Source organism: Ziziphus jujuba, chromosome 10, assembly GCF_031755915.1.
Source record: "Ziziphus jujuba cultivar Dongzao chromosome 10, ASM3175591v1".
Lineage (NCBI taxonomy): Eukaryota > Viridiplantae > Streptophyta > Magnoliopsida > Rosales > Rhamnaceae > Ziziphus > Ziziphus jujuba.
In genome coordinates this window covers 4,671,170-4,697,592 of record NC_083388.1, presented here as the reverse complement: position 1 = coordinate 4,697,592, position 26,423 = coordinate 4,671,170, and the positions used below count along the sequence as shown (strand labels likewise).

The 26,423-nt window shown below is 35.4% G+C and overlaps 1 protein-coding gene across 1 annotated transcript; it reads left to right on the top strand.

Moving 5' to 3' along the window:
* The first annotated feature begins 17,051 nt into the window (after positions 1-17,051).
* LOC107410555 (uncharacterized protein At1g08160) lies at positions 17,052-17,720 on the top strand. The gene has a single exon (XM_016017997.3). It carries the CDS (start codon positions 17,052-17,054, stop codon positions 17,718-17,720), a length of 669 nt encoding a protein of 222 aa, XP_015873483.2.
* Positions 17,721-26,423: the final 8,703 nt, after the last annotated feature.

Below are 26,423 nucleotides of genomic sequence, written 5' to 3'. Positions count from 1 at the left end.
GTTTTGTGGGTGTTTTAATTAGAACTTTGAGATAATTCATTGAGTGGAAAAAGGCAAGAGTGTGTGAGCTTAAAAGAGGGTAAAAGCCGAAACTAGTGTGCAAGCATGAGTGTCAAGACCTTGTTTGAGTGAAACACGTGAGGGAGTGTATATTGTGAGGATTTATTTTATTTTTGTAGTATTTTACTAACATGACAGATTCTAGAATAAGAAGAGGAGATCCACCCTTGAGAATCAATGAGGAAGAGTCCGTAGCATTCCATGGCGATGCCCGAGCTACCGGGAGTGGAGGCCAAGTGGACATGAGGGCTGTTTTGGAGTCAATACAGCGGGTTAGTGGTCAAGTTGAGCATGTGAATCAAAGAGTGGGAAGACTAGAAGCCTCACAAGGAATGCTAAACACAAGAAATAGGCAAGAATTCCATGGAGGATGAGGCCGAGGACGAGGAGGTCGCGAGAGACCGAGAGAGGAATTTGATGAGGAGCCATTCGGTGGAGACTTCGAGGAAGGTATGGATGAAACTTTTGCTGTCCAAGATAGAGCTGGCTGTGGAAGATATAGGAGGGAAGATACAGATGATGATTTGGGAAATATCAAGGTTAACATCCCACCTTTTATGGGTAAAAGTGATCCCAAAGCTTATCTGGAGTGGGAAGAAAAAATGGAGATGATTTTTGACTGCCACAACTATTCGGAATATAAGAAGGTGAAGTTGGCAGCAATGGAGTTTGGCCATTATGCACTCCAATGGTGGACAAATGAGCAAAGCACCCGAAGGATGGTTGGTGATGACTTGATTACAGCATGGCGTCAAATGAAAGGAGCCATGAGAAAGCGGTTTGTGCCATCTCATTACCATAGGTTGGTGCATCAAAGGCGACAATCTTTGTCTTAAGGAAGTAGGTCCGTGGAGGATTCTTACCAAGAGATGGAGATGTTAATGATGAGGCTGAATATGAATGAGGATAGAGAGGCAACAATGGCGAGATTTCTTGGTGGTTTGAACCGTGACATTGCCAACCAACTTGAATTACAACAATACTTGGAATTGGAGGAGATGTTGCATGTAGCCATTAAGCTTGAGAACCAATTGAAGAGGAAGGGTGTTAGCACATGGTTTGGAGGAGTTTCTAGCAGTGGGAGGACAAGTTCAAGTGGCTGGAAAAACAATTCCACCTATGAAAACAAGTTGAAGCCGAAATTAAAAGAAGAAACTACCAACCGGCCAAGAAAGGAGGTCAAGACCGAATCTGTCCAAGCACTTAGAGGTGAGATAAAATCTGATCCTAAACCTCAAAAATCCAAAGAAATAATTTGTTTTAAGTGCCAAGGAAGAGGACACATAGCCAGCCAATGCCCAAATAGAGAATCATGGTATTAAAGGGTGATGGTGAGCTGGAATCAGCAAGTGAAGAAAGCGGGGCTGAAACCGAGCAAGAGGAGGATTGCAATGAAGATGAAGCCGAAACTGTAGATACATCTAATGCCGAGTTGAGCTTGGTTTCAAGGAGAGTACTTACTGTCTACAAAGATGAAGAGCAGATACAAAGAGAAAACATCTTCCACACTCACTGCGAAATACAAGGTAAAATTTGTAGCATAATTATAGATAGTGGGAGTTGTACTAATGTGATAAGTAATCTTGTAGTTGATAAATTAGGCTTGAAAACAATTAAACATCCAGAACCATATAGATTACAATGGCTTAATGATAGTGGTGAGATGAAAGTAAACAAACAAGCCAAAGTAAAATTTAATATAGGTAGATATGAGGATGTAGTTTTATGTGATATTGTACCCATGATTGCTGGACATATACTATTAGGTAGGCCATGGCAATTTGACAAAGATGCTACTCATTTTGGTCGAGAAAATAGTATTGTTTTCAGGTTTAAAGGGAAGAAGGTCAAGCTGGAACCATTATCTCCTAAAGTGGTTTACAAAGACCAATTACAAATGCAACAAAGGAGAGAAGCCGAAAAGCTCAAGGAAAAAGCAAGTATGGCACCAATGGCTTCACCATCCTTTCAAGAAGGTAAGATTGAGGTTGCTGACCAAGGTAAGGTTTCTAAGGTTCATATTGAGTGGAAAGATCAAGGGAAAACCGAAAGAGAGGGAAAAGGAAGTGGCAAACCCGCGAGCTTGGAGAAGGAAGAGAAATCCGACGGTTTGCGCCAATCCAAGGGAGAAAAAGAAAAAGAAAGAAAAGAAAGGTTAAGTAGCAATTTTTATTTGAGTTTAGGGGATATTAATAAGGTTATTGAGTGTAAGAAACCTTTGCTGGTCATGCTTTACAAAGAAAATTATTTTAATGATCAAACTAACTTTGAAGAACTTGAATTGCCAAGTTCAATGATTTTTCTTTTGAACGAATTTGGAGATGTCTTCCCAAATGAGATTCCAAGTGGACTACCACCTATTCGAGGGATAGAACATCAAATTGACTTTGTTCCAGGGGCTGCCATACCAAATAGACCAGCTTATAGGAGCAATCCTGAAGAAACAAAGGAGCTACAAAAACAGGTAAGTGATTTGCTTGATAAAGGATACATTCGTGAGAGTTTAAGCCCATGTGCTGTTCCTGTTTTGTTGGTACCTAAAAAGGATGGTTCTTGGAGAATGTGTGTTGATTGTAGGGCTATAAATAACATTACCATCAAATATAGACATCCCATTCCTAGATTAGATGATATGCTTGATGAGTTGCATGGTGCTTGCATGTTTACAAAAATTGATCTTAGGAGTGGTTATCACCAAATTAGGATGAAAGAAGGTGATGAATGGAAAACCGTATTCAAAACTAAATATGGGCTGTATGAATGGTTAGTTATGCCTTTTGGATTATCCAATGCACCTAGTACCTTCGTGAGGCTTATGAATCATGTAATGCATCCATTTATTGGAAAATTTATGGTTGTTTATTTTAATGACATTCTAATATATAGCCGAAATTTGGATGACCATGTGGATCAACTTAGGCAAGTTTTGCAAGTTATTAGAAAGGAAAGATTGTTTGCTAACATTAAAAAATGTGAATTTTGCAAAGAAGAGCTTGTGTTTCAAGGTTTTGTAGTAAGTGCTGCAGGAATCAAAGTTGACCAAGCTAAGGTGAAAGCAATTCAAGAGTGGCCGGTTCCTACTTCTATCACCCAAGTGAGGAGCTTTCATGGCTTGGCAAGCTTTTACAGAAGATTTGTCAAGGATTTTAGTACCATAGCAGCACCATTGAATGAAGTTTTCAAGAAGAATGTTGGTTTCAAATGGGGGGAAGTACAAGAAAAATCTTTTAATTTGTTGAAAGAAAAATTGTGTAATGCACCTTTGTTAATTTTGCCAAATTTTTCTAAGACTTTTGAAATTGAGTGTGATGCTTCAGGTGTAGGTATTGGAGCTGTCTTAATGCAAGAAGGAAGACCCATAGCCTACTTTAGTGAAACATTAAATGGAGCTGCCCTAAACTACCCGACGTATGACAAGGAGATGTATGCTTTGGTGAGGGCTTTGGAGACATGGCAGCATTATCTCATGCCAAAGGAGTTTGTGATTCATACGGATCATGAGTCTTTGAAGCATATCAAGGGTCAAGGAAAGCTCAACCGAAGGCATGCTAAGTGGATTGAATTTATTGAAACATTTCCATATGTGATCCGCTATAAAAAAGGTAAGGAAAATGTGGTTGTCGATGCATTATCCCGAAGGTATGTGCTCTTTTCTACCTTAGATGCTAGATTGCTTGGATTTGAACAATTGAAAGAACTTTATGAGCATGATAATGAGTTCGGAGAAATTTTTAGAACCTATTTGAAACATGGATTTAATAAATTTTACATATTTGAGGGATATTTGTTTAAGGAAAACAAACTTTGTATGCCTAATTGTAGTATTAGGGAATTATTGGTTCGGGAAGGACATGGGGGTGGTTTAATGGGCCATTTTGGTGTTTGAAAAACTTTATCCTTGCTGTAAGAACATTTTTATTGGCCTAACATGAGGTGAGATGTTGAGAAAATTTGTGAAAGATGTTTGAAGTGCCGAAAAACAAAATCAACATTGAAACCGCATGGATTGTATAAGCCTTTGCCGATCCCTACCTATCCTTGGGTAGATTTGTCTATGGATTTTATTCTTGAGTTGCCTAGGTCAAGGACAGGTAAGGATTCAATATTTGTTGTAGTAGATAGGTTTTCTAAGATGACACATTTTATTGCATGTAACAAAACTGATGATGCATCCAATATTGCTAATTTATTTTTCAAGGAAATTGTGAGATTGCATGGAATGCCAAGAACTATTGTGTCGGATAGGGATGCTAAGTTCTTAAGCTATTTTTGGAAAACATTGTGGGATAAATTAGGTACTAAGCTTTTATTTTCCACTACTTGTCATCCACAAACTGATGGACAAACCGAAATAGTAAATAGAACCTTGTCTGCATTGTTGAGAGCATTAATTAGTAGAAATTTAAGGACTTGGGAAGAATGTTTGCCACATGTTGAATTTGCATATAATAGGTCTTTACATTCAGCAACTAAATTTACTCCATTTGAAATTGTTTATGGCTTTAATCCTTTGACTCCATTAGATTTAACACCTTTTCCTTTAAGTGAGCGTGCTAATCTAGATGTAAAACAAAAAGCTGATTTTGTAAAGCAGATTCATGAAAAGACACGCGCAAACATTGAGAGGAGGACCGAGCAATATGCAAGGGTGGCTAATCAAGGCCGAAAATCAATGGTGTTTGAACCTGGATATTGGGTGTGGCTGCATTTAGGGAAAGAAAGATTTCCCGAACAAAGGAAATCAAAACTCATGCCGAGGGGTGATGGACCTTTTCAAGTTTTGGAGAGGATAAACGACAATGCCTACAAACTTGATCTACCAGGTGAGTATAGTGTTAGTGCCACCTTTAATGTTGCTGATTTATCTCCTTTTGCTGCAGGTGATGACTTCAATTTGAGGACAAATCCTTTTCAAGAGGAGGGGAATGATGCGAATCCACCCGAGACTGTTTGACCGACAACCCGCTGGGGTGCTGACCCAATACAAATGAAGGTGGGACCGATCACTAGGACCCAAGCCAAGAAGTTCAAGGAAAATATTGCTGTCTTCATACAAGGAATAAGTCATAGTCAAGAGGGGTTGGCCATATCTAAAGAACCAAGGCCTGTTTTACTCATACAAGCAATAGAAGCCGATACGGACCCGGGTGACGGTTTTGGTACATTTTTGGAGTCTGGGAAGCATGAAATGGTTCCAATGATTTATGGGTTCATTACATATGCCTAAGAGGTCATGGAATCATGTTAAAGCAGCCTCAAATGCAATCAAAAAGGGCTTGTACGGACAGCACCAACAATTTGGCCGAATTTGCTGTATTGCTTGCTGGCTTAACTGTATTTTACTGTATTAGCCTTTTCTTATTTTTCCAACCATGGGCAACGTGTGGGACTTCATATTCAGCTTATTTGGCATCCTAAAAAGCATCTAGAAGCTGATTTGAAGCTCAAAGAGGTCAAAGATTGATCAAATTCAACTTGATAAAAAAGCTAGCATTTTTAGTTTCCTAATTTGTTTTTACTTTTTGTTTTAGGAAACTACCATTACTTTTAGGTTTTTATTCATTTATTTTCTGGATAAATAACTTAAGGAAGGTTTTTATTTTATTATTTCCATTGTAAATTAATTAATTCCGAATTCACAATAAAGGAATTAATTAATCAAATTTAGTTTAGGAAACTTAGTTTAGGACATATTAGAATTCGGTCAAGTTTCCTAATTCCTATAGGAGTCCGGTTTTGAATTAATTTTTTAGGGTTTTTTTCTTTGTAATCTTAGCCTATTTAAAGGCTTATTTATCAATAAGAATAAAACTTTAATTTGATTGAGAAAATACTCGTGAGATTAATTATCTCTTTGTTCTTTGAGAACACCTAAAACACCATTAGAGAATTGGTTGTTTTAGCTTGACTTATCAATAGGTTTTCCATCCCCTATTGTGGCGTCTACATTATACCAAGGTTTCTAACCACAAGTTGGTTAGGGGTTGAGGTCCATTCCGTTAGAACTTGAACTTAATTGAGATCCGGGCTAATATAATACGGGTTTAGGAGCAGGTCGTCCTAGGTTCGTATCAATACCATCTCTCTTTATCCTTCCATCACTATGAAGTAGTTCACATAATATTCCAAAAGTTCTTCTATCCACTCAAAGTTGATTTATACATTCTAAGTCACTATTGCCTATTATACTATATAAATAACTCAATCTCGTCTCATGTCTGACAAAGCTTCTATCTATAAGCATGCGATTGTTATAACGCCTTTGTCTTCTCTTTAGTATCCACAACATCATCATCAACATTAAACTCATCATGTGTAAATTCCATGATCTTATGATTAGAAATGCAAATATTTTTTTTTATCCATATCCATCCATAAAAAAAATAAAAGTTAATCAATAATATATATATTTCTTCTAAACTAAAAATAATAATTAAAGTAAATCATGTACAAATCAATATTATTTAGTTCTTTTCAACTATAAGGCAAAACTAAATTAAAACATATAGAAATGAATATTATTTGTTTTTCTATGATTGAAATTGTATAATTGAGCTTGGAGTATACACATGGCCACATTTCAAATTTTCAATATAGAATCTAAAAAGAGCTTGGAGTTGATCTTTTTTTTTTTTTTTTTTTAATTCATCAATGGAGCATGAGTTCATGTAAAAAGAAAAATAAGTGAATATATTGGGTTTCATGTAAAAAGAAAAAAAATAAGTGATACTAGGACATCATTCCAAGTCCAAACACTTTTTTGTTTCCAGGCCTTTTCCAAGTGATACTAGGCCTTTTCCAAGTCCAAAAAACCCCCATTATTGGGTTTCTAACACTTTTTTGTTTTTTTGCTAAAAACATATTCTACTCAATTACCATGCAATTAACACTTATTTGTTTTTTCTAACACTTTTCCAAGTCCAAACATGTGTTTGTTTCTAACACTTTATTATCCTCAATCAACACTCAACTCTATTCTCATAAATGAACTACCTAATTTAACCAAGTCCACCAAAACTCACCAATAGCCAATTCACAACACAACAAAGTCATCTTATCATCAATAAAATAATTAAACAAAAATACTGTAAAGGTGAAAAATATAATATCCAATCCAATTATTATCATCCCCTTCGGTCATTGCCATAATTATTATAATTTTTCATAAACCGTGTAGAGAAGTAAAGGGGTTAAAGATTCTAGTGGAATAAAAATCACGAGGGACTTTGAAGAATGGATTATCAGAAGAAACATGTCCAATTTCTACTATTCACAATTGGCGTGGTCGTTCTCAGCATCACAGGAATGTTGTTTATTTATGGTGTTTTTGAGGGGGTTGGGTTTGTTGGATTGGAGGATGGAATGCTTTGCTTTAACCCCATACTGTTTTCTTAGAAAAAACCTAAATTTTGGCAGTGAGAAAAAGAGAATTGGAATAGTGGATTTTGTGTGGTTTCTTGCTTTGAATCTTGGGGAAATTAAGATTTTAGATGAATCTGGATTTTTGGTTTTGATTTAGTGGTTCTCTGATTATGTTCTGATTATCAGAGTGAGAAAAAAAAAAAAAAAAGAAAAAAAGAAGAAGAGAGAATTGAGAAGGCTTACCAGAGAATAGAGATGGGAGAGGAGAAGCTACGTTGCCGGTCGGTATTATGTTATACAAAGGAAAAGTAGTATATTAGATAATACACCTTTACCCTGTTAAAAAACACGGAAGGATATTATGTAATACAATACCCTTTCCGTGCTTTCATATGCCAAAGAAAATAGGTAGGGGTATTCATGAATCATGCGCTCTTTATATACCAGTTTACTACAATAATTGGTACACAAGGATTAAACTAATGCATGTGTGTTTTTGTTACCCCACCCAAAGAAAATTAAATTTGGTTTACAATAATACCCTAAGTAAACCCAAGAGATTATTCTTTCCTTGTTGTTTTTAGCTCTTTATCAAACTAAATCATATCATAAACAAAACCCGTATCATTATTACCCACTAGCTCCTTTTTTACCCAAAATGAAAAGGAAAAAAAAAAAAGAAAAAGAAAAAGCAGTAGCATTGTCGAGATAAAGAAGCAGCCCAGAAAAAGCAAAATGGTGAGTTGCATCCTCGTGATCAAGCTCGAAGCAAATAAAGTACATACCATTTGCGGTTCTACTAATAATTGTGGTGATGAGTGCAGCTATGGGGACGATTTGGGCAGTGGTGGAACCCAAACGCCCTGTTTATGCCATCAAATACGGTTCTATTAAAGATGCGATAATCCCACCTCACTACCAATCTCTCTCTGGCAACTTGAGCTTTGTCATGAGGTTTAATCCCAACAAGAAGTCCACCATACGCTATAAATCAATGAAGATTTATAATGGATACAGTGAAAATAAAACTATTACTCCTGTTAGGCATGTCCTTTCAATGTGACTCGGTTTCATTTCTTAGTTCCAAAGCAGATCTCGATGGGGCCTGGTGATAATGTGATTGAGTACCTACAGCATGGCAGAATCACAATCAACATTTTGTTCAAGGCTATGAAGATAAGGTTTGGATTTGGAAATTGGAAGTCAAATCCTCGACCTATTGGAAATTATTGTCAACCTGCAACTATAATGCTGGAACATAATTTTCGAACCCCTTATTGCTATGTTGATCTTTAATCTACATTAAAATTACTATGCAAACTTAATTATTACTATTATAAAAAAACTTAGTTCAATCTTAGCTAGAAATCAGAATTTTTAATTAAAATTACTCTTAGACAATGATAATATATATATATATATATTTTTTTTTTTTCACTCCTAGACAACTTTATATATACATAAATACATTTATGTATTTGATATGGTAAGAGATTTTGAAGGATTTATGGAGGAGGATAGCTAAACAATGCCATCACATTATGCAGACTTTACAGTTGTAGATTGTTGTCCCTTTCCAGAGATCATTTACGAAATCAAATCAAAATCTGTATATATAAAGAGGGAGAAACAAAGGGAGCAATATTGCCTCCATGATTCAAACATCAATATATTTGGACAAGCACCCAAATCTGAAGGCGATGGCTGTAGATTATTATATCTCTTCACAAGTCCCTCGCCAAATCAAATATATATATATATATATATATATAGAGAGAGAGAGAGAGAGAGAAAGAAAGTGAGCAATATTACCTCTATGCTTCAAATATCAACATACTAGGAATATTGGGGAGAATTATAATATGACTCCCGTAGCAGGATATCTTGATGTTGATGCAAGAAAAGGATAAAAGAAGGAGGCAAAAAAAAGTTACAAATTCCAAATTTTCCAAAGGCCCAAGAAAGTAAAAAAGAAACGAAAAAAGTTATTACTTAAAGAATACACAACAAGGATCACGTTCTTTATACTAGTCTGCATCAATTGGTGTACACTAACTAAACTAATGTCAAGTCTTCCCCCAGTAAAACCAAAATAACCTTGGATTCTTTCTGCGATCCCACTACTTTTTAGCTTATCTCTATCACATAATTAAATCATTTTTATTTCAATATTCATTGTCATCTACTTCAAAATTAACAAAATCACCACTTAACTCTCTCTCTCTCTCTCTCTCTCTTTTTTATTTTTTCTCCCCCAATAATGGCTTCCAGCTCCAAGTCTACGCCCATAGCGTATCACAGTGAAGAAGAAGCAATGAAAAAATTGGAGAAGAAGCAGTTTCCATGGCACACGAGGTGCATAGCTTTTGTGGTTCTAGCCATAGTTGTGGTGATGAGTGTAGCCGTGGGGATTATTTAGGCAGTGGTGTCAGGACCCATCTAAAATTCCTCATTGGAACCCTAGATAAGCCTTGATTCCAGGGAAACACCATCGAACCTTCCAACGGAAAATCCGGCAGCATCTCCCCTAAGGATAGTACTTACCACAATTTTCCTGCACTGAAAATACACTTCTATATACACCACCTTATTCCTCCCACATTACTACAATTTAATTCCACAAATTTGCAGCACTCCAAAATAATAATAGGAAATTAATCCAGTATTTAATAAAATGTGTCCAATAAGTATACAGAGCATTATACAAATAAATATGACTTTAATACAAAGTCAGATAAAGAAGCAACATAAGATGAAGAGGAAAAAAAGGTAGAAAACACTTCTTAGACTTTTGGCAATGAACTGAGACATCGGGCTCGCCCCAGATGATCAACGTCTCCCAATCCTTATACCTAGGGGAACGAAATTTAAAAATCTGAGATGCTAATCATCTCAGTGAGTAACCCAATCTAATATACAATTATAATAGTAATAATAATTATAGTACACTTGATTAATTAAGAATAAATAAATAAATAAATAATAATTACTTGAAAATAATATTTTCTCTCAAAACCCTCACCATTCACTCCGTTGGAAAAGTTCCCCTTTTAAAACATTTTCACAAAACCCAATAATTGTACCCTAAATAAATAATTAAATAATACAATTACAAATAAAATATAATGAAATATAATAAAATAAATTTAGAATACTTGCATCAAAGAAATATAACGTAAAAGTGAAATTCAATACATAATTCGTAACATTTGATTTAATAAACTAAAATAAACAGTGTCAAAAATATAATTTAAATAATTACAAACAATCATGTAAAATAAGTGGTAAAATATTATAATATTCATTTTGAAATATTCAACCAATCTATATAATATTTTTATGGCAAAATGCATTTTAAAAACATTAATTTATAATAAGTGACATAAAATATGAATAAATACATTTTAGAAAATACTAATTGGAAATATATGATAAAATAAATTAAATACATTTAATTTAAATACTGCTTTAAAACTTTAGAATTTGAAACTTATATCTGAAAAATAATACTTGACGCACCACACTATATACCAGTGATGCCCTATGATACACAGCGTCCCGAGCACCATCTGGCAGGAGGTTAAAGAGAGAAACTTGCATACCGTCGCTTCGGCGTCCCGACAGTGCCGCTGCTTAAACCGTCATCCCGGCCATGGAGGGGGGCGGCTTATGGCCAATATCAAACTTGCCTGCCCTCAGTCCAATGGCAACTCACGGGAGACATTATAATTTGTGCGCTCATCCACATATACAGTACAGAACACCAGTACTATATGAGTGCATCTAAAACAAATAACCAAATTTTATTATTAAAAATACATAATTTTTTCCAAAATTCACTGTGGGAAATATACCATTTTTCAAACTCACCTTCCCATATTTTTCTTTAACATTTCCAGCATAAATCCACCGATAATAATATACAAATAATTTTTCCCCAAATCATAAAATCAATCAAATAATGTTCCAAGGGCATAATTATATAATTTGAAACCACCAAACTTAAATCAATAATTTCCTTGAAATATTTAAAATCAAATCATGCCCAAAAATAATATTAAAATCCAAATATAATTAATTAAATGAAAACACCTTGCTCATGCAGAATAAATACAATTAAATCACAATAATAATAATCAAGAATTCCTCAATCAACCAAACTTTCATTTAGCATCAATGGGCATATATATAAAATAAAATTTTTACCACAATTATATTTAAATTCCACCACATGAGCGTATTTCTAAATATCAAATTAACACAAAATAAATATAATTAATCACCCCAAAATAGTTTTAAAGGTGAGTCACTCACCTCGAGCACGCAATTAATCCAAGATCCTCCATGGGATCAATTATACTGCTCACACGTGCTCCTAGAACAACAATATTACACAGGGTCAAATACATTAATATTTTATTCGGATAAATAATACCCGGTATCCGGGGGGGTTTAACACAAATGGTGTCCAAAATTCACAAATAAGGTGCCTATGGAAAGCTAAGGAGACGAGCATCACATTACCGACCTTCATTAGACCCAATTTGATCGATAGGGACGGGCAGAATGGATGGGAAGTTTCGGTCGAACTTCAACTTGTCGTATCTCTCAAACGACAGGAAATTGAGCTGAATGGACCTTAAAGTCAAGCTCAGAAGATCCAAAATAGGTGGAAAGGAGTATCAATTTGGCCGGGTGATGGTCGGATCACTGACGAAGCCAACCTTGCCATCGCTGGCAATGAAGCCCGATCCGGCCATATCTGGTGATGATTGGCCACCATTTTTCGGCTGCTGGCCGGAATCTTCCCCCTCTTCCTCCCCATTAGGTGCGTGTGGCTTCATATGGTTGCAAAAAAAGAGAAATGGGGTGGAGCTGAGAGGCAGAAGGAAGGAAGAAGGAAGAAGAAGAAGAAGAAAAGAAAAGAAAAAGAAAAAGAAAGCCATTTTTCATGGGTGTTTCCCACGTGAGAAAAAAGAAATTTTTTTTTAATAATAATAATAATAAAATAATAAAAATAATAAAATAATATTAAGATAATATAGTATTTAATATTGTTGACATGTGGCATCTCCTCATTGTGACACATGGCACCCTTTATTAAGTCACACGTGGCACACTGTTCACATATTTAAAAATAATATTAAAATAATACTGTATTTGAAAAATTTTGTAGGTCCATAACTTTTCAACAAAATGTCCAAATCAGGTATACCGCTACTTTACGGACTCGTATCGACGAGTACTTCACAACCATGCAAGAGTCAAAGCTCAACTTTGCATGAACAAAAAGTCAACTCCGGCACCCCTTGGACAGTTTGGACCTCAACTTGTTTTGCTCATAACTTTCAATATGTAGCTCCGTTTTCAACGTGCTACTAGTCTATGAACTCGTGCTAATGTGTACTTTTTAATAGTACCTCGATCAATGTGAAATTCCATCAGGAGTAAAAAGTCAATATTTGACTCTTTCTCGGTCAACGACGGTCAAACCCGGTCAACCTTAGTCAAATTTGAGAAATTTCCTGTGTACTTCGGGATGGGGTGTTACAAGTGGTCAAACCCAGACGTCCATATGTTGTTGAAAATGTTATATCATAAGGGGGGCTCGCAGCATTTCTGATGACAACACTACTCTCTCTCGCTTGTTCAGTTTCGAGTGTAGTTTCCATAATTGCAACAAAAAGGACACTATATACTTTGATACTTTGAATGCTTCTTCCAGGTTCAGTGATAACACAGAGGAAGTTAAGAGTCTACACAATGGCTTTACTCTAGAACCTGAATATTTAATGCCTATAAATTTCAAATTTAGAGTTGAATTCTGGTCCATTTATGGTTTTATGCCAAATTACCAAAAGCAGGGCCGTATTGTACTCGATATCTTGTTCAATGCAAAGATAAGGCCTGGTTTTGCAAGTTGGAAGTCTCTGCCTCGCTCTATAAACATTGACTGTTCCAATTTAGTGGTCTTCACTGGTCGAACTTTTAAACCCACTGTCTGCAAGGTTGATTATTAATAATAAAGCACGGATATCAAAATGATGTACCATTTAGTTTGTCTGCAAGGTTTGTTATATATATATATACACACACACAAAAAAAAAAAAAAAAGCTTCCAATAGTTCCAAAATCTAATCTCCAACACCCAGAAGCAGATCATCAGCAAAAGCAATTCTCAAAGAAAATAAGGTACATTCCTTTTGTGCTTCTAGTCATAGTCAATGAGAGAATGAGTCTAGCTATTTGCATTATTTGGGCAGTGGTCAAACCCAAAAGCCTAGTTTATACTGTTGATATGTATGATTAATTTGTTGAATAAAAGGAAAATTATAACTATAAATTGAAAGATTGACTAGTGATTACTTTCTCAGTGTGCATATTGGGAGAACAATTTTGCTTAATCATCATGCGAATTTGGCATTATGGACGGAGGAACAATATCTTTTGCTTGGATGAAGTTCTTTCTTTTTTTATTTTATTTTATTTTTTTGAAAGATTGGATGAAGTTATATATTTGCTGCACTTAGTTTGCCATATTTTTCCTTTTTTTTTTTAATTACCTAAGATTTTAAATGTGAAGTCCCACATCGGTTGGAAAGGGAAACGAAACACTCCTTATAAGTAGATGTGGATACCTTTCACTTACGAGGCCTTTTAAAACCTTGAGGGCTGGATTGTAAGATGATTCTCCATACCTAAAGAGGACAATATTGCATGCGGGGTGGTTTGGGCTGTTACAGTTGGTATCAGAGCCAGTATCCAAATTGAGGACAATATAGCATGCGGGTGGTCTACAGGTGGTCTGGGCTATTACAGTTGGTATCAAAGCCAGTATCCGGATCAAGGACAAAATAGCATGCGGTTGGTCTGGGCTGTTACAGTTGGTATCAAAGCCAGTACCCGGATCGATATGCCAGAGAGGACACTGGGCCCTAAGGGGGGAGAATTGTGAAGCCCCAAGTGGGGAGAATTGTGAAGTCACACATCGGTTGGAAAAGGGAACGAAACACTCCTTATAAGTGGCCCTAAGGGGGGAGGATTGTGAAGTCCCACATCGGTTGGAAAGGGAAACGACACATTCCTTATAAGTGGGTGAGGACTGGATTGTAAGGGTTGGGTTGTAAAAGGATTCCCCATGCCCAAAGAGGACAATGTGAAGTCCCACATCGGTTGGAACAGAGAATGAAATACTTCTTATAAGTGCGTCAGGGCTGGGTTGTAAGGGTTGGATTGTAAGAGGATTCCTCAGGCCCAAAGAGGATAATATCGAATGAGGACTGGATTGTAAGGGCCGGGTTGTAAAAGGATTCCCCAGCCCAAAGAGGACAATATGAAGTCCCACATCGGTTGGAAAGGGGAACGAAATACTCCTTATAAGTGGGTGAGGGCTGGGTTGTAAGGGCTGGATTGTAAGAGGATTCCTCAGGCCTAAAGAGGATAATATCACATGTGGGTACTCTCAGCTATTACATTAAAGCTCTAATAGGAGTTTAATTAAAAATCCAAATCAATAAAAGGAACAAGCTTGTAAAAGTACTAAATCTGTTTTATAAAAATAAAATTAAAAAAAAAAGAAAAAGAGTACTACATTTATTCAAATTTTTTTTTTTTAATGATTGGATGAAGTTATTTGTTTGCTGTATTTAGTTTGCTATATTTTTCCTCTTTTTTTTAATTACCTAAGTTTTTAAAGCTCTAATAGGAGTTTAATTAAAAATCCAAATCAATAAAAGGAACAAGCTTGTAAAAGTACTACATCTGTTTTATAAAAATAAAAATTAAAAAAAAAAGTGTACTACATCTGTTCAATTTTTAAGAAACTGTTTTATCAGAAAGAACAAGATTTTATTATTTGAATGAAAAATTTCCTAAGAGGTTATTGATAATCTTATTTAATTAGGTGTAGGAGAACTAAGCAATGGAAAGATGTTTGAACTTCCACTAGTGTAGTATTTTTTATCAAATAAGGTAAATTCCAGTTTTATGCTTTACTCGGACAATAAGATAAAATAGGAATTTTTCATTTTTCCAAGGTACGTAATTAAGGTTTTGCCTTAAAAGTCCACCACGTCTAGAGAAAAAGTAAAATAGATATACTGAGAAATAACATTGGAGAATAAAGTGAAAAATGGAAAGGCTAATATAACTTCACAATTAAGAGTTATTTATGAAGTCGAGAATTACATTAAAATTCATTTTAGCAGTAATCATTTTAATTTAACCTAAAGTAGATCAATGTGATCTTATTTTTTCTCGAGCTAACTTTGTTGGCGCTCTAATTTATCCCCAACATTATTGTTAGTCATCCTTTCAGAGACATATCTTAGTTTCTTCGAACAATTAATGAATGATCCAAGTTTGAGGCTTATTCCTCCAAAATAAATAAATAAATATATATATATATATATAAATGTATTGTGAATCCTGTATTTTTTTTCCCATTGAAATCTTTATTAAAATTTGGTTTGGATGTATATGATAGTTAATAGTCATTTTGTACATAGTCAGAAAATAGAGTATTTAAACCTAAAAAAGAAATACTTTTAAAGCAATCTCTTACAAATATACATTTTCGGAAAGAAAATTTTTGCAAAGTTTGGGGTTTTGCTATAACCATTTTCTTTTTTTCTTTTTTTAATTCTAGAAGCATACCCTATATATCCTACTTCTCAAAATAGCTTTTAGAAAAATAAAAAAAATAATCTAATCAAAATCAATTTTAGCAAACCCTTACATATACATGACTTAAATTGTTGTACAATAAGTGCCTAAAATCAATTCCAACTAAGCCTCAGCTTGCTTATACCCTAAGCCAGGCCTCCCACTATACGGACAATGACTAAAAAATCCCTTCTATCAACCTCCTCTCAATATGACTCTCCTTAATTTCACATTTTATTTTTATGAACACGGGTTGGTCCAAGTATCCAATTTGAATTTACTATTAAGGCCAATATAATATTTGGGGTAATAAAGTGTTAAGTCGATGCTAATGGCATTTTTTTGTTAGTTATGGTGTGGTTTTGAGTCCATCGACAGCTATGTTGATCTTTAATAGCATTCAATGATCTTTAAAAAGTTAAAGCCAAAAAAAGAAATATTCGACTCGCTTTGATAAATATTTGGTTAAACAGTCCAATTTATCCTCTAGTCCATAAGGTTTATTGAGTCCAACATTCTTTTACTTTATATTGCACAAACAATCAATATTAGATTATTTATGTGAATTCTTAGATGTCTTGAGTCTGATGCAAGAAAAGACAAAGGAGAAAAAAGTTCCAAATGCCCAATTTTCCAATGGGAGCGCCAAAGAGAAAAAGCGTCACCCAAAGAAAATGGGTAGCTTACTCATGAATCATGGTGTTCTTTATATACCAGTTTGCTTCATTAATTGGTACACAAGGATTAAACTAATGCATGTGTATTTCTGTTGCCCCCACCAAAGCAAATTAACTTTGGTTCAAGATATTATCTTAATTAAACCCAAAAGATTATTCTTTCCTTCTTGTTGTTTTAGCACTCTATAAATCCAAATCATATAACCAACCTTGTACAAACAAAACCCATATCATTATCGCCCGCTAGCTCTTCTTTTACCCAAAAACAATTAAAAAGGGAAAAAAAAAATGGCTTCCAGTAGTGGTAGTACTTCCAAGTCTGATGATCGGCAGCATTATCGAGACAGAGAAGCAGCCCAGGAAAAGCAAAGTGGTGAGTCATCATCGTCATCAAGCTCGAAGCAAATAAAGTATATACCATTTGTTGTTGTAGGCATAATTGTGGTGATGAGTGCAGCTATGGGGATGATTTGGGCAGTGGTGAAACCCAAACGCCCTGTTTATGCTATGGAATACGCTCATATTGAAAATGTGACACTATTCCCCAACCCTATGCCCACATCTCTCATTGGCAACTTTAGCTTTGTGATGAGGGCCTATAATCCCAACAAGAATTCCACCATTTTCTACGAATCCATGAAGATTTTTAACACTACTGACAGTGGAAATGAAAGTGCTACTCCTTTTAGGCTTGTAAAGAATTTCTGTCAACCTGCTTTCAATGTGACTCGGATTCCTTTCAAAGTTCCGGTACAGACCTCGAGCGGGCCTGATGATAATATGCTTGGGTACCTACAGCACGGCAGAATCACAATGAACATTTCGGTCGAGGCGAAGATGATATTTAAGTATAGATTGTGGACATTTATGCCTCGCACTATTAAGATTTATTGTCAGCCTGCGGCTGTATTTCTGGGAAACAATTCTCAGCCCAGCGATTGCTACATTAATTTTTAATTAATTAACATTAAGCATCATCCTCGGATTTTCTGATTATTTATTTATTTTTTCGGTATTGTCGATTACATGATAAGTTTGTTTATTAATTTTTTAGCTGTGTAAGCATGTATGTATATTTACATTATAAGTTTGCATTTGTTCACTAATTTTCTAGCTGTGTAAGCATATATGTATATTTACAATATAAGTTTGCCTTTGTTCGCCAATATATATATATATAGATATATAGGTAATTTTGAATTTTTATTTTTATTTATTTATTTATTTTTTGTATTCCATTCTTGACTAATCTTTTCAGTTTTCACATTAATACTAATCTCTTTGGCTGGTTACATTTTGAGATTAGTTTCTATAATCCCAACAAAAAGGCCACCATTTACTATGACACTTTGAATGCCTCTTCAAGTTTTAGTGATAAAACAAAAAGCATTCCCACTCTAAAGGAAAGATTCATTATAACTCCTCACCGTTGATACTCCATAAATTACAATTTTCCCATAAGTTTGTGGTCCATTTATGGTTATATGGATAAGTACCTAACCCAGCGCAATATTGCAAAGTATTTCAATCAAGCAAAGTTGAGGTTTAGGTTTGCAAAATGGAAGTCTCTGCCTTGCATATAAACATTTACTATTAGCCTTTAGTGGTGTTGGAGAGTGACCGGGATAATCATACTTTTAAAACCACCGTCTGCCAGGTTGAATATAAATAGTAAGCATGGATATCAAAATGTTTATCATTTATATTGTGTAGTATTATAGGAAACTATAATACTAGCTTTTTGACTAAGTTGACTTTGACCAATCTTTGATCAAATTGAGCTCCAAATCAGCTTCTAGATGCTTTGTAGGATGCCAAATAAACTGAATATGAAGGCCCACACGTTGCCCATGCTTGGAAAAATAAGAAAAGGCTAATACAGTAAAATACAGTAAAGCCAGCAAGCAATACAGCAAATTCGGCCAAATTGTTGAAGCTGTCCGTACAAGCCCTTTTTGATTGCATTTGAGGCTGCTTTAACTTGATTCCATGACCTCTTAGGCATATGTATTGAACCCATAAAGCATTGGAACCATTTCATGCTTCTCGGACTCCAAAAATGTACCAAAACCGTCACCCGGGTCCGTATCGGCTTCCACCACTTGGATGCTTAGAATACGCTTTGTATCTTCAAGTATAGACAAGCTCTGTTGAGATTGATTACCCCCTATATAAATACTTCCAGGTTTTCCTTAAGTATCTTAATTTGAGCTCTTGTGATTGGCCTAGTCTTCATCCGTGTCGAGTCAGCACCCCAGCGGGTTATCGGTTGAGCGGGCTTGGGCGGAATCACATCATTCCCCTCCTCTTGAAAAGGATTTTTCCTCAAATCAAGATCATCACCTGCAGCAAAAGGAGTTAAATCAGCAACATTAAATGCAGCACTCATGTTATACTCACCCGGTAAATCAAGCTTATAGGCATTCTTGTTATTCTGCTCCAAAACTTGAAAAAGTCCATCCATAGGCGGCATGAGCTTTGACTTTCTTTGTTTAGGAAACCTTTCCTTTCGTAAGTGCAACCAAACCAATTCTCCTGGGTAAAACACTATTACAACAAAATCTAGAAATACATGCTCATTATGGTAAAAATTATACTTTTTAAAGTTAGCAAACAATATTTCCCAAATTTTCAAATTACCACTAAGTAAAGCTCTCAACAATGCAGATAAAGTTCTATGCAATAAAGACATCTTTAAATAAATATCTTTAAAGTTCATGGTCAGCAATGATTTCTTATTCATAATTACTTTATTAACATCACCAAAGCTAAGATAAAAATTTATATTTTTCCTTTCTTGTCTTCCTTTTACTTTCTCACTCACGGCCATCTCACCTTCCTCACTCTCGGCTTTTGCACCAAAATTGTCACTCTTGGTTTTATTAAAATTTTTCCACACAACCTGAGTATTAGAAGACTTACCTTGGACAGCAAGCTCACTTTTTCCCTCTTGATTGGATGGTAGTCCACTTGGAATTTCATTTGGGAAGACATCTCCAAATTCCTTCAAAAAAGAAATAATTGAACTTGGCAATTCAAGTTCTTCAAAGTTAGTTTGATCATTAAAATAATTTTCTTTATAAATCATGACCAGCAAAGGTTTCTTACACTCAATAACCTTATTAATATCCCCTAAACTCAAATAAAAGTTGCTACTTGACCTTTCTTTTCTTTCATTTTCTTTTTCCCCCTTGGATTGGCGCAAACCTTCGGATTTCCCTTCCTTCTCCAAGCTCTCGGGTTTGCCACTCTTTTTCCCCTCTCTTTTGATTTTTTCTTGATCTTTCCACTCAATATGAGTCTTAGAAACCTTACCTTGATCAACAACCTCATTCTTACCTTCTTGAAAGGATGGTGAAGCTGTTGGTGCCATACTTGCTTTTTCCTTAAGCTTTTCGGCTTCTCTCCTTTGTTGCATTTGTAATTGGTCTTTGTAAACCTCTTTAGGAGATAATGGTTCCAGCTTGACCTTCTTCCCTTTAAACCTGAAAACAATACTATTTTCTCGACTAAAATGAGTAGCATCTTTATCAAATTGCCATGGCCTACCTAATAGTATATGTCCAGCAATCATGGGTACAATATCACATAAGACTACATCCTCATATCTACCTATACTAAATTTTACTTTGGCTTGTTTGTTTACTTTCATCTCACCACTATCATTAAGCCATTGTAATCTATATGGTTCAGGATGTTTTATTGTTTTTAAGCCCAATTTATCAACTACAAGGTTACTTATTACATTAGTACAACTTCTACTATCAATAATCATACTACAAATCTTACCTTGAATTTCACATCAAGTGTGGAAGATGTTCTCTCTTTGAATTTCATCCTCATCTTTGTATGCAGCAAGTACTCTCCTAGAAAGCAAGTTTAATTCAGCATTGGATGCTTGCAAGGTTTCGGGTTCATCCTCTAAGTCCTCCTCCTCTTGCTTGGCTTCATCCTCACTTTCTTCACTTTTCGATTCTAGCTCGTCATTGCCCTTTAACACCATGATTCTTCTATTCGGGCATTGGCTACCAATGTGTCCTCCTCCCTGGCACTTAAAACACACAACATCATGAGTTCTAGAAGGTTTAGGATCTAATTTTACCTCATTCTTTGGTGCTTGGACAGATTCGGTTCTAGTCTCCTTCCTTGGCCAATTTGAGCTTTCTTCTTTGACTTTCAGCTTTGGCTTGCTCTCATAGATGGGATTGTTCCTCTAGCCACTTGAATTGGACCTTCCACTGTTGGAAACACCTCCAAACCATGATCTTACACCCCTCCTCTTGAATTGATGCTCTAATTTAATAGCCACATGCAACAGCTTCTCCAATTCCACATATTGTTGCAATTCTAGTTGATTGGCTATTTCACGATTCAAACCACCAAGAAACCTTGCCATAGTTGCTTCCCTATCTTCATTCAAGTTCAATCTCATCATAAGCATCTCCATCTCCTTGTAACAATCCTCCACGGATCCATGTCCTTGAGATAAAGATTGAAGTCTTTGATGCAGCAACCTATGATAGTGTAATGGTATGAATCGCTTCCGCATGGCTCCTTTCATTTGTCGCCATGTAGTAATCAAGTCATCACCAACTCTCCTTCGGGTATTTTGCTCATTGGTCCACCATTGGAGTGCATAATGGCCAAACTCCATTACTGCCAATTTCACCTTCTTAGCCTCTGAATAATTATGGCGGTCAAATATCATCTCCATCTTTTCTTCCCACTCCAAATATGCTTCGGGGTCATTTTTTCCCATGAATGGTGGGATGTTGATCTTGATATTGCTAAGATTGTCATCTGTTTCTTCCCTCCTATATCTTCCATGGCCAGCTCTATCTTGGACAGCAAGAGTTTTGTTCATACCTTCCTCAAGGTCTCCACCGAATGGCTCCTCATTAAATTCCTCTCTCGGTCTCTCGCGAACTCCTCGTCCGTGGCCTCGTCCTCCATGGAATTCTTGCCTATTTCTTGTATTCGGCCTTCCTTGTGAGGCTTCTAGTCTTCCCACTCTTTGATTTACATGCTCAACTTGAGCACTAACCCGCTGTATTGATTCCAAAACAGCTCTCATGTCCACTTGGTCTCCACTCCCGGTAGCTCGGTCATCGCGATGGAATGCTACGGACTCTTCCTCATTGATCCTCAAGGGTGGATCCCCTCTTCTTATTCTAGAATCTGCCATGTTAGTAAAATACTGCAAAAATAAAATAAATCCTCACAATATTCACTCCCTCACGTGTTTCACTCAAACAAGGTCTCGACACTCGTGTTTGCACACTAGTTTTGGCTTTTACCCTTTTTTAAGCTCTCACACTCTTGCCTTTTTCCACTCAATGAATTATCTCAAAGTTCTAATTGAAACACCCACAAAACAGCAATTAGATCACTAGTATGTTTTAATTAAACTTATCAACAAAGCAGTAGCAAAAAGTAGGCAATACCGAAAGAATCCAACAAATCCTAATTTTTCGGCTTTCTAGACAAGAAAACACAAAATAATGGGAAAACATTGGAATTTTTGAAAACTGCACCAGATGGTAGTAGATTATGAGTTCAAGAATAAAATTCCAGAAAAAGAAATTCAAATACGAACAAGAATCAAAGAGAACAAAATTATAGAAAAGTGTTGGTTGTTGTTCTTGTAATTCAAGTTTTGTATCAATTCCTTTATCTAATTTTAATCCAAATAATTTAAGCACCCAAAATCCAAATATCCAGCAGCAAACATAATTCTCCAGCAACTCAAATATTGAATAAATAATAAAAAACCAGCAGCTCCAACAAATTTCCAGCAAACAAATCAAACTCCAACAAACCGAAATATTTTTTTTCTTTTTTTTTGTTTTTTTTTTTATTCGGCTTTACCTTCTTTTTTTTTTTTTCACTCACAGAACATAAACAACTGCAGTAGCAAGAATAATTACCAAAATTGCAATTCCAACTCCAAAACAAACACCAAACCCGTGACCTCCAAATAAACAAAATGTGCAGTTTTTTTTTTTTTTTTTAAATGTTGCCGTAAACTTCTTTTTTTTTTTTTCTTGTTTTCTTTTTTTTTTTTTTTGAATATATGAATGCAAATATTTAAGACTAAAACAGCAAAGAAAAATCAACAAAAACCAAATTAACAAGAACAATGATAAAAGACAACCAACAAACTAGGAAACAAAAATACGATAAAACTAGGAAAAACTAATTCAACTAGGAATGAATTTTTTTTTTTTTTTTTAAGATGCTGAACGTGTATAGGATGGATGCAACCTTAACCTAATGCTAAAATTGCAGAATAACACAAAAACAAATAAACCAAATAAAGATAGATCAAACCTGAACAAAATTTAGCTCTGATACCAAATGATACGAACCTAGGATGACCTGCTCCTAAACCCGTATTATATTAGCCCGGATCTTTAATTAAGTTCAAGTTCTAATGGAATGGACCTCAACCCCTAACCAACCTGTGGTTAGAAACCTTGGTATAATGTAGACGCCACAATAGGGGATGGAAAACCTATTGATAAGTCAAGCTAAAACAACCAATTCTCTAATGGTATTTTAGGTGTTCTCAAAGAACAAAGAGATAATTAATCTCACAAGTATTTTCTCAATCAAATCAAAGTTGTTTTCTTATTGATAACTAAGCCTTTAAATAGGCTTTGAAAGAAACAAAGTAAACCCTAAAAACCCTAGGTAAAACAGGCCACACAATAAAGAGTTCTATGGTGGCCGAAATTCTCACTCCTTTCCTAATCTAATTTGGATTAATTAATTCCTTTATTTTGAATTAGGAATTAATTAATTTACAATGAAAATATTAAAATAATAACTTTCCTAAACTTATTTTTCCAGAAAATAAATAAATAAAAACTAAAAAGTAATGGTAATTTCCTAAAACAAAAAGTAGAATCAAATTAGGAAACTATAATACTAGCTTTTTGACTAAGTTGACTTTGACCAATCTTTGATCAAATTGAGCTCCAAATCAGCTTCTAGATGCTTTGTAGGATGCCAAATAAACTGAATATGAAGGCCCACACGTTGCCCATGCTTGGAAAAATAAGAAAAGGCTAATACAGTAAAATACAGTAAAGCCAGCAAGCAATACAGCAAATTCGGCCAAATTGTTGAAGCTGTCCGTACAAGCCCTTTTTGATTGCATTTGAGGCTGCTTTAACTTGATTCCATGACCTCTTAGGCATATGTATTGAACCCATAAAGCATTGGAACCATTTCATGCTTCTCGGACTCCAAAAATGTACCAAAACCGTCACCCAGGTCCGTATCGGCTTCCACCACTTGGATGCTTAGAATACGCTTTGTATCTTCAAGTATAGACAAGCTCTGTTGAGATTGATTACCCCCTATATAAATACTTCCAGTTTTTCCTTAAGTATCTTAATTTGAGCTCTTGTGATTGGCCTAGTCTTCATCCGTGTCGAGTCAGCACCCCAGCGGGTTATCGGTTGAGCGGGCTTGGGCAGAATCACATCAAATGCCAACAACTGCTAGTAATTGACCTTGATGGTGAATTTTTATATGGCAAAGCCAACTACTGGCCTACATCCTTCTTTATACCCTTGTTTGTAGGCTCTCAGGCATATATAAATCCTCTGAAACTTGCTTACATTATCTTTGAACTCATTTTGTATCACCACAATACTATTTGGGTTAGTTTTCATCAAGTCCTCATAGTAGTCCCATAGTCTCTGGTATTGCTCTTCGACAGTCTCTTGTATAGTAGCAAGAGCCTTTCTTCTTACCCTGCAATATTGCCATTCACTCACCTTCGTATTACACTGTTCCTTCACAGTTGTTAAGAAAGGTGTTTAACTACCAATTGGGGTCAGCTTTGAAGTTATCTATAAACCTCTTAGCTAGCCAAGTAGATGTGACATTTGAATTCCTAAACAACTTAGCACATCTATCTATATGTACATTATTTAATATTTTAATCTGAAAGGTCATTTTATCTTTCAACATTGAAGCATACACAGACCACTCACATACGAGGTTCGAACACACAGCTTTAACTTTATCACTGCAATTCTTCTTAAACTTTATTGGCTTCTGTTCAATGATTGCATACTCCTTAATTGCTTTTCTAAAGTCATATGTACAGCTAAACAACATGCCAACATCAAACTTAGGATCTCTCATATCTGTCTGAGAATTAAACTCATGAAAATGCCTATTAATGTCTTCTTTATCACTAGATGGCCCGCTCATCAATACATCATCATCATACTCATGATCATACTCAACGTGGACTTCATCAGTGGAAGTAGTGAGATTTCTAGTAGATCGAACACTTGGAAACTCAACATTACTATCTACATTATCCCTAAACATAACCTCATCATCTGATAACTCATAATCGGATTGCTGAAAGTCAGAATCATCACCTTCATTAACATGATCACTCTCTTCACCTCCACTAATATGATCATTTTGTGGTTAGGCCTTATTGCTACCAACATTGCCCTGATCACTGTCTTCACCTCCACTCATATGCATGTCAAAATCAGGCCAATCATTGTCACCAACATTGCCCTGATCACTCTCTTCACCTTCATTAACATGCAGATTAAAATCAGGAATATCATTTTTTGGTTTGAGAGGGGTATCTAAACCTGAGTCTTGGGATCAGTGTGGATTAGTTTAAGGTACAGGTTGTTGGGTGCCTAGTTCCTCCTCTCAATTGTGAGGTTCATTGGTCAAAAACCCCAAAGCCACTTGTTGAATGAAATATACTTCCATAACTTTACTATTAGGCATAATATTGCATATGTCTACTACATCCTGATCTCCTAGTATCCTAACCAAACCATTATTTAGGTTTTTCTTAGGAATCTGATAGAAGTAAGAACATTGACCTTTGATCCCAATTAGATTTGTAAACTTATCAAAGCTAAAGTAACACATAGTATCAGCATGACAGTAGTAAAAAAAACTAACACTCCTTCCTAAGTACATTGTTTTACCTATTTTGTCAAACAAGTTACCACCATGGTGAGCTTTTAGGATAAAGTATCCTGACATAGTAGCTGCAGTCATATTTTACAATACAAAGAAATAAATAAAAAGACATGCAATGACATAGATGCTAGACAAGAAAACATAGTTGTAAACAACTACATTCTTACTACTAGTCACATTATTTAGCATATCCCTTAAAGTTAAAGTATTAATAATTAATTTAGGCGTATTACACATACATCAACCATAATACAGTTAACATCATTTTTTTAATTCAATTTACACACATACAAATACAAACTTCCTAAAATAACCCTAATTCGGGACCACATCCCACCTAGAAAAATCCATATTTGGGACCACGCCTCACCCACAAACCTAACAACAAATCAATTTAATACATAATGTGTATCTGTGGTGGGGAACAAGGTTTTTACTAAAGATGGGATATGGGATCCAAAACTAACACAATCCTCTATTATTTTCACTTTTCAAACCATAAAAATGAAAATTTTAGAGCATAAAACTTACAGCCCAAACAAAGATGACAAAAAACCTACAACCCAAAGAAAGAAGCATAAAATTTAACATTTTAGAGCCACTTACGTTATGTGGGGATTTCATTCTGCACATTCTCCATCTGCCAACTTTGCTTCTGAGATAAGTTCAGCTCCTTCAATT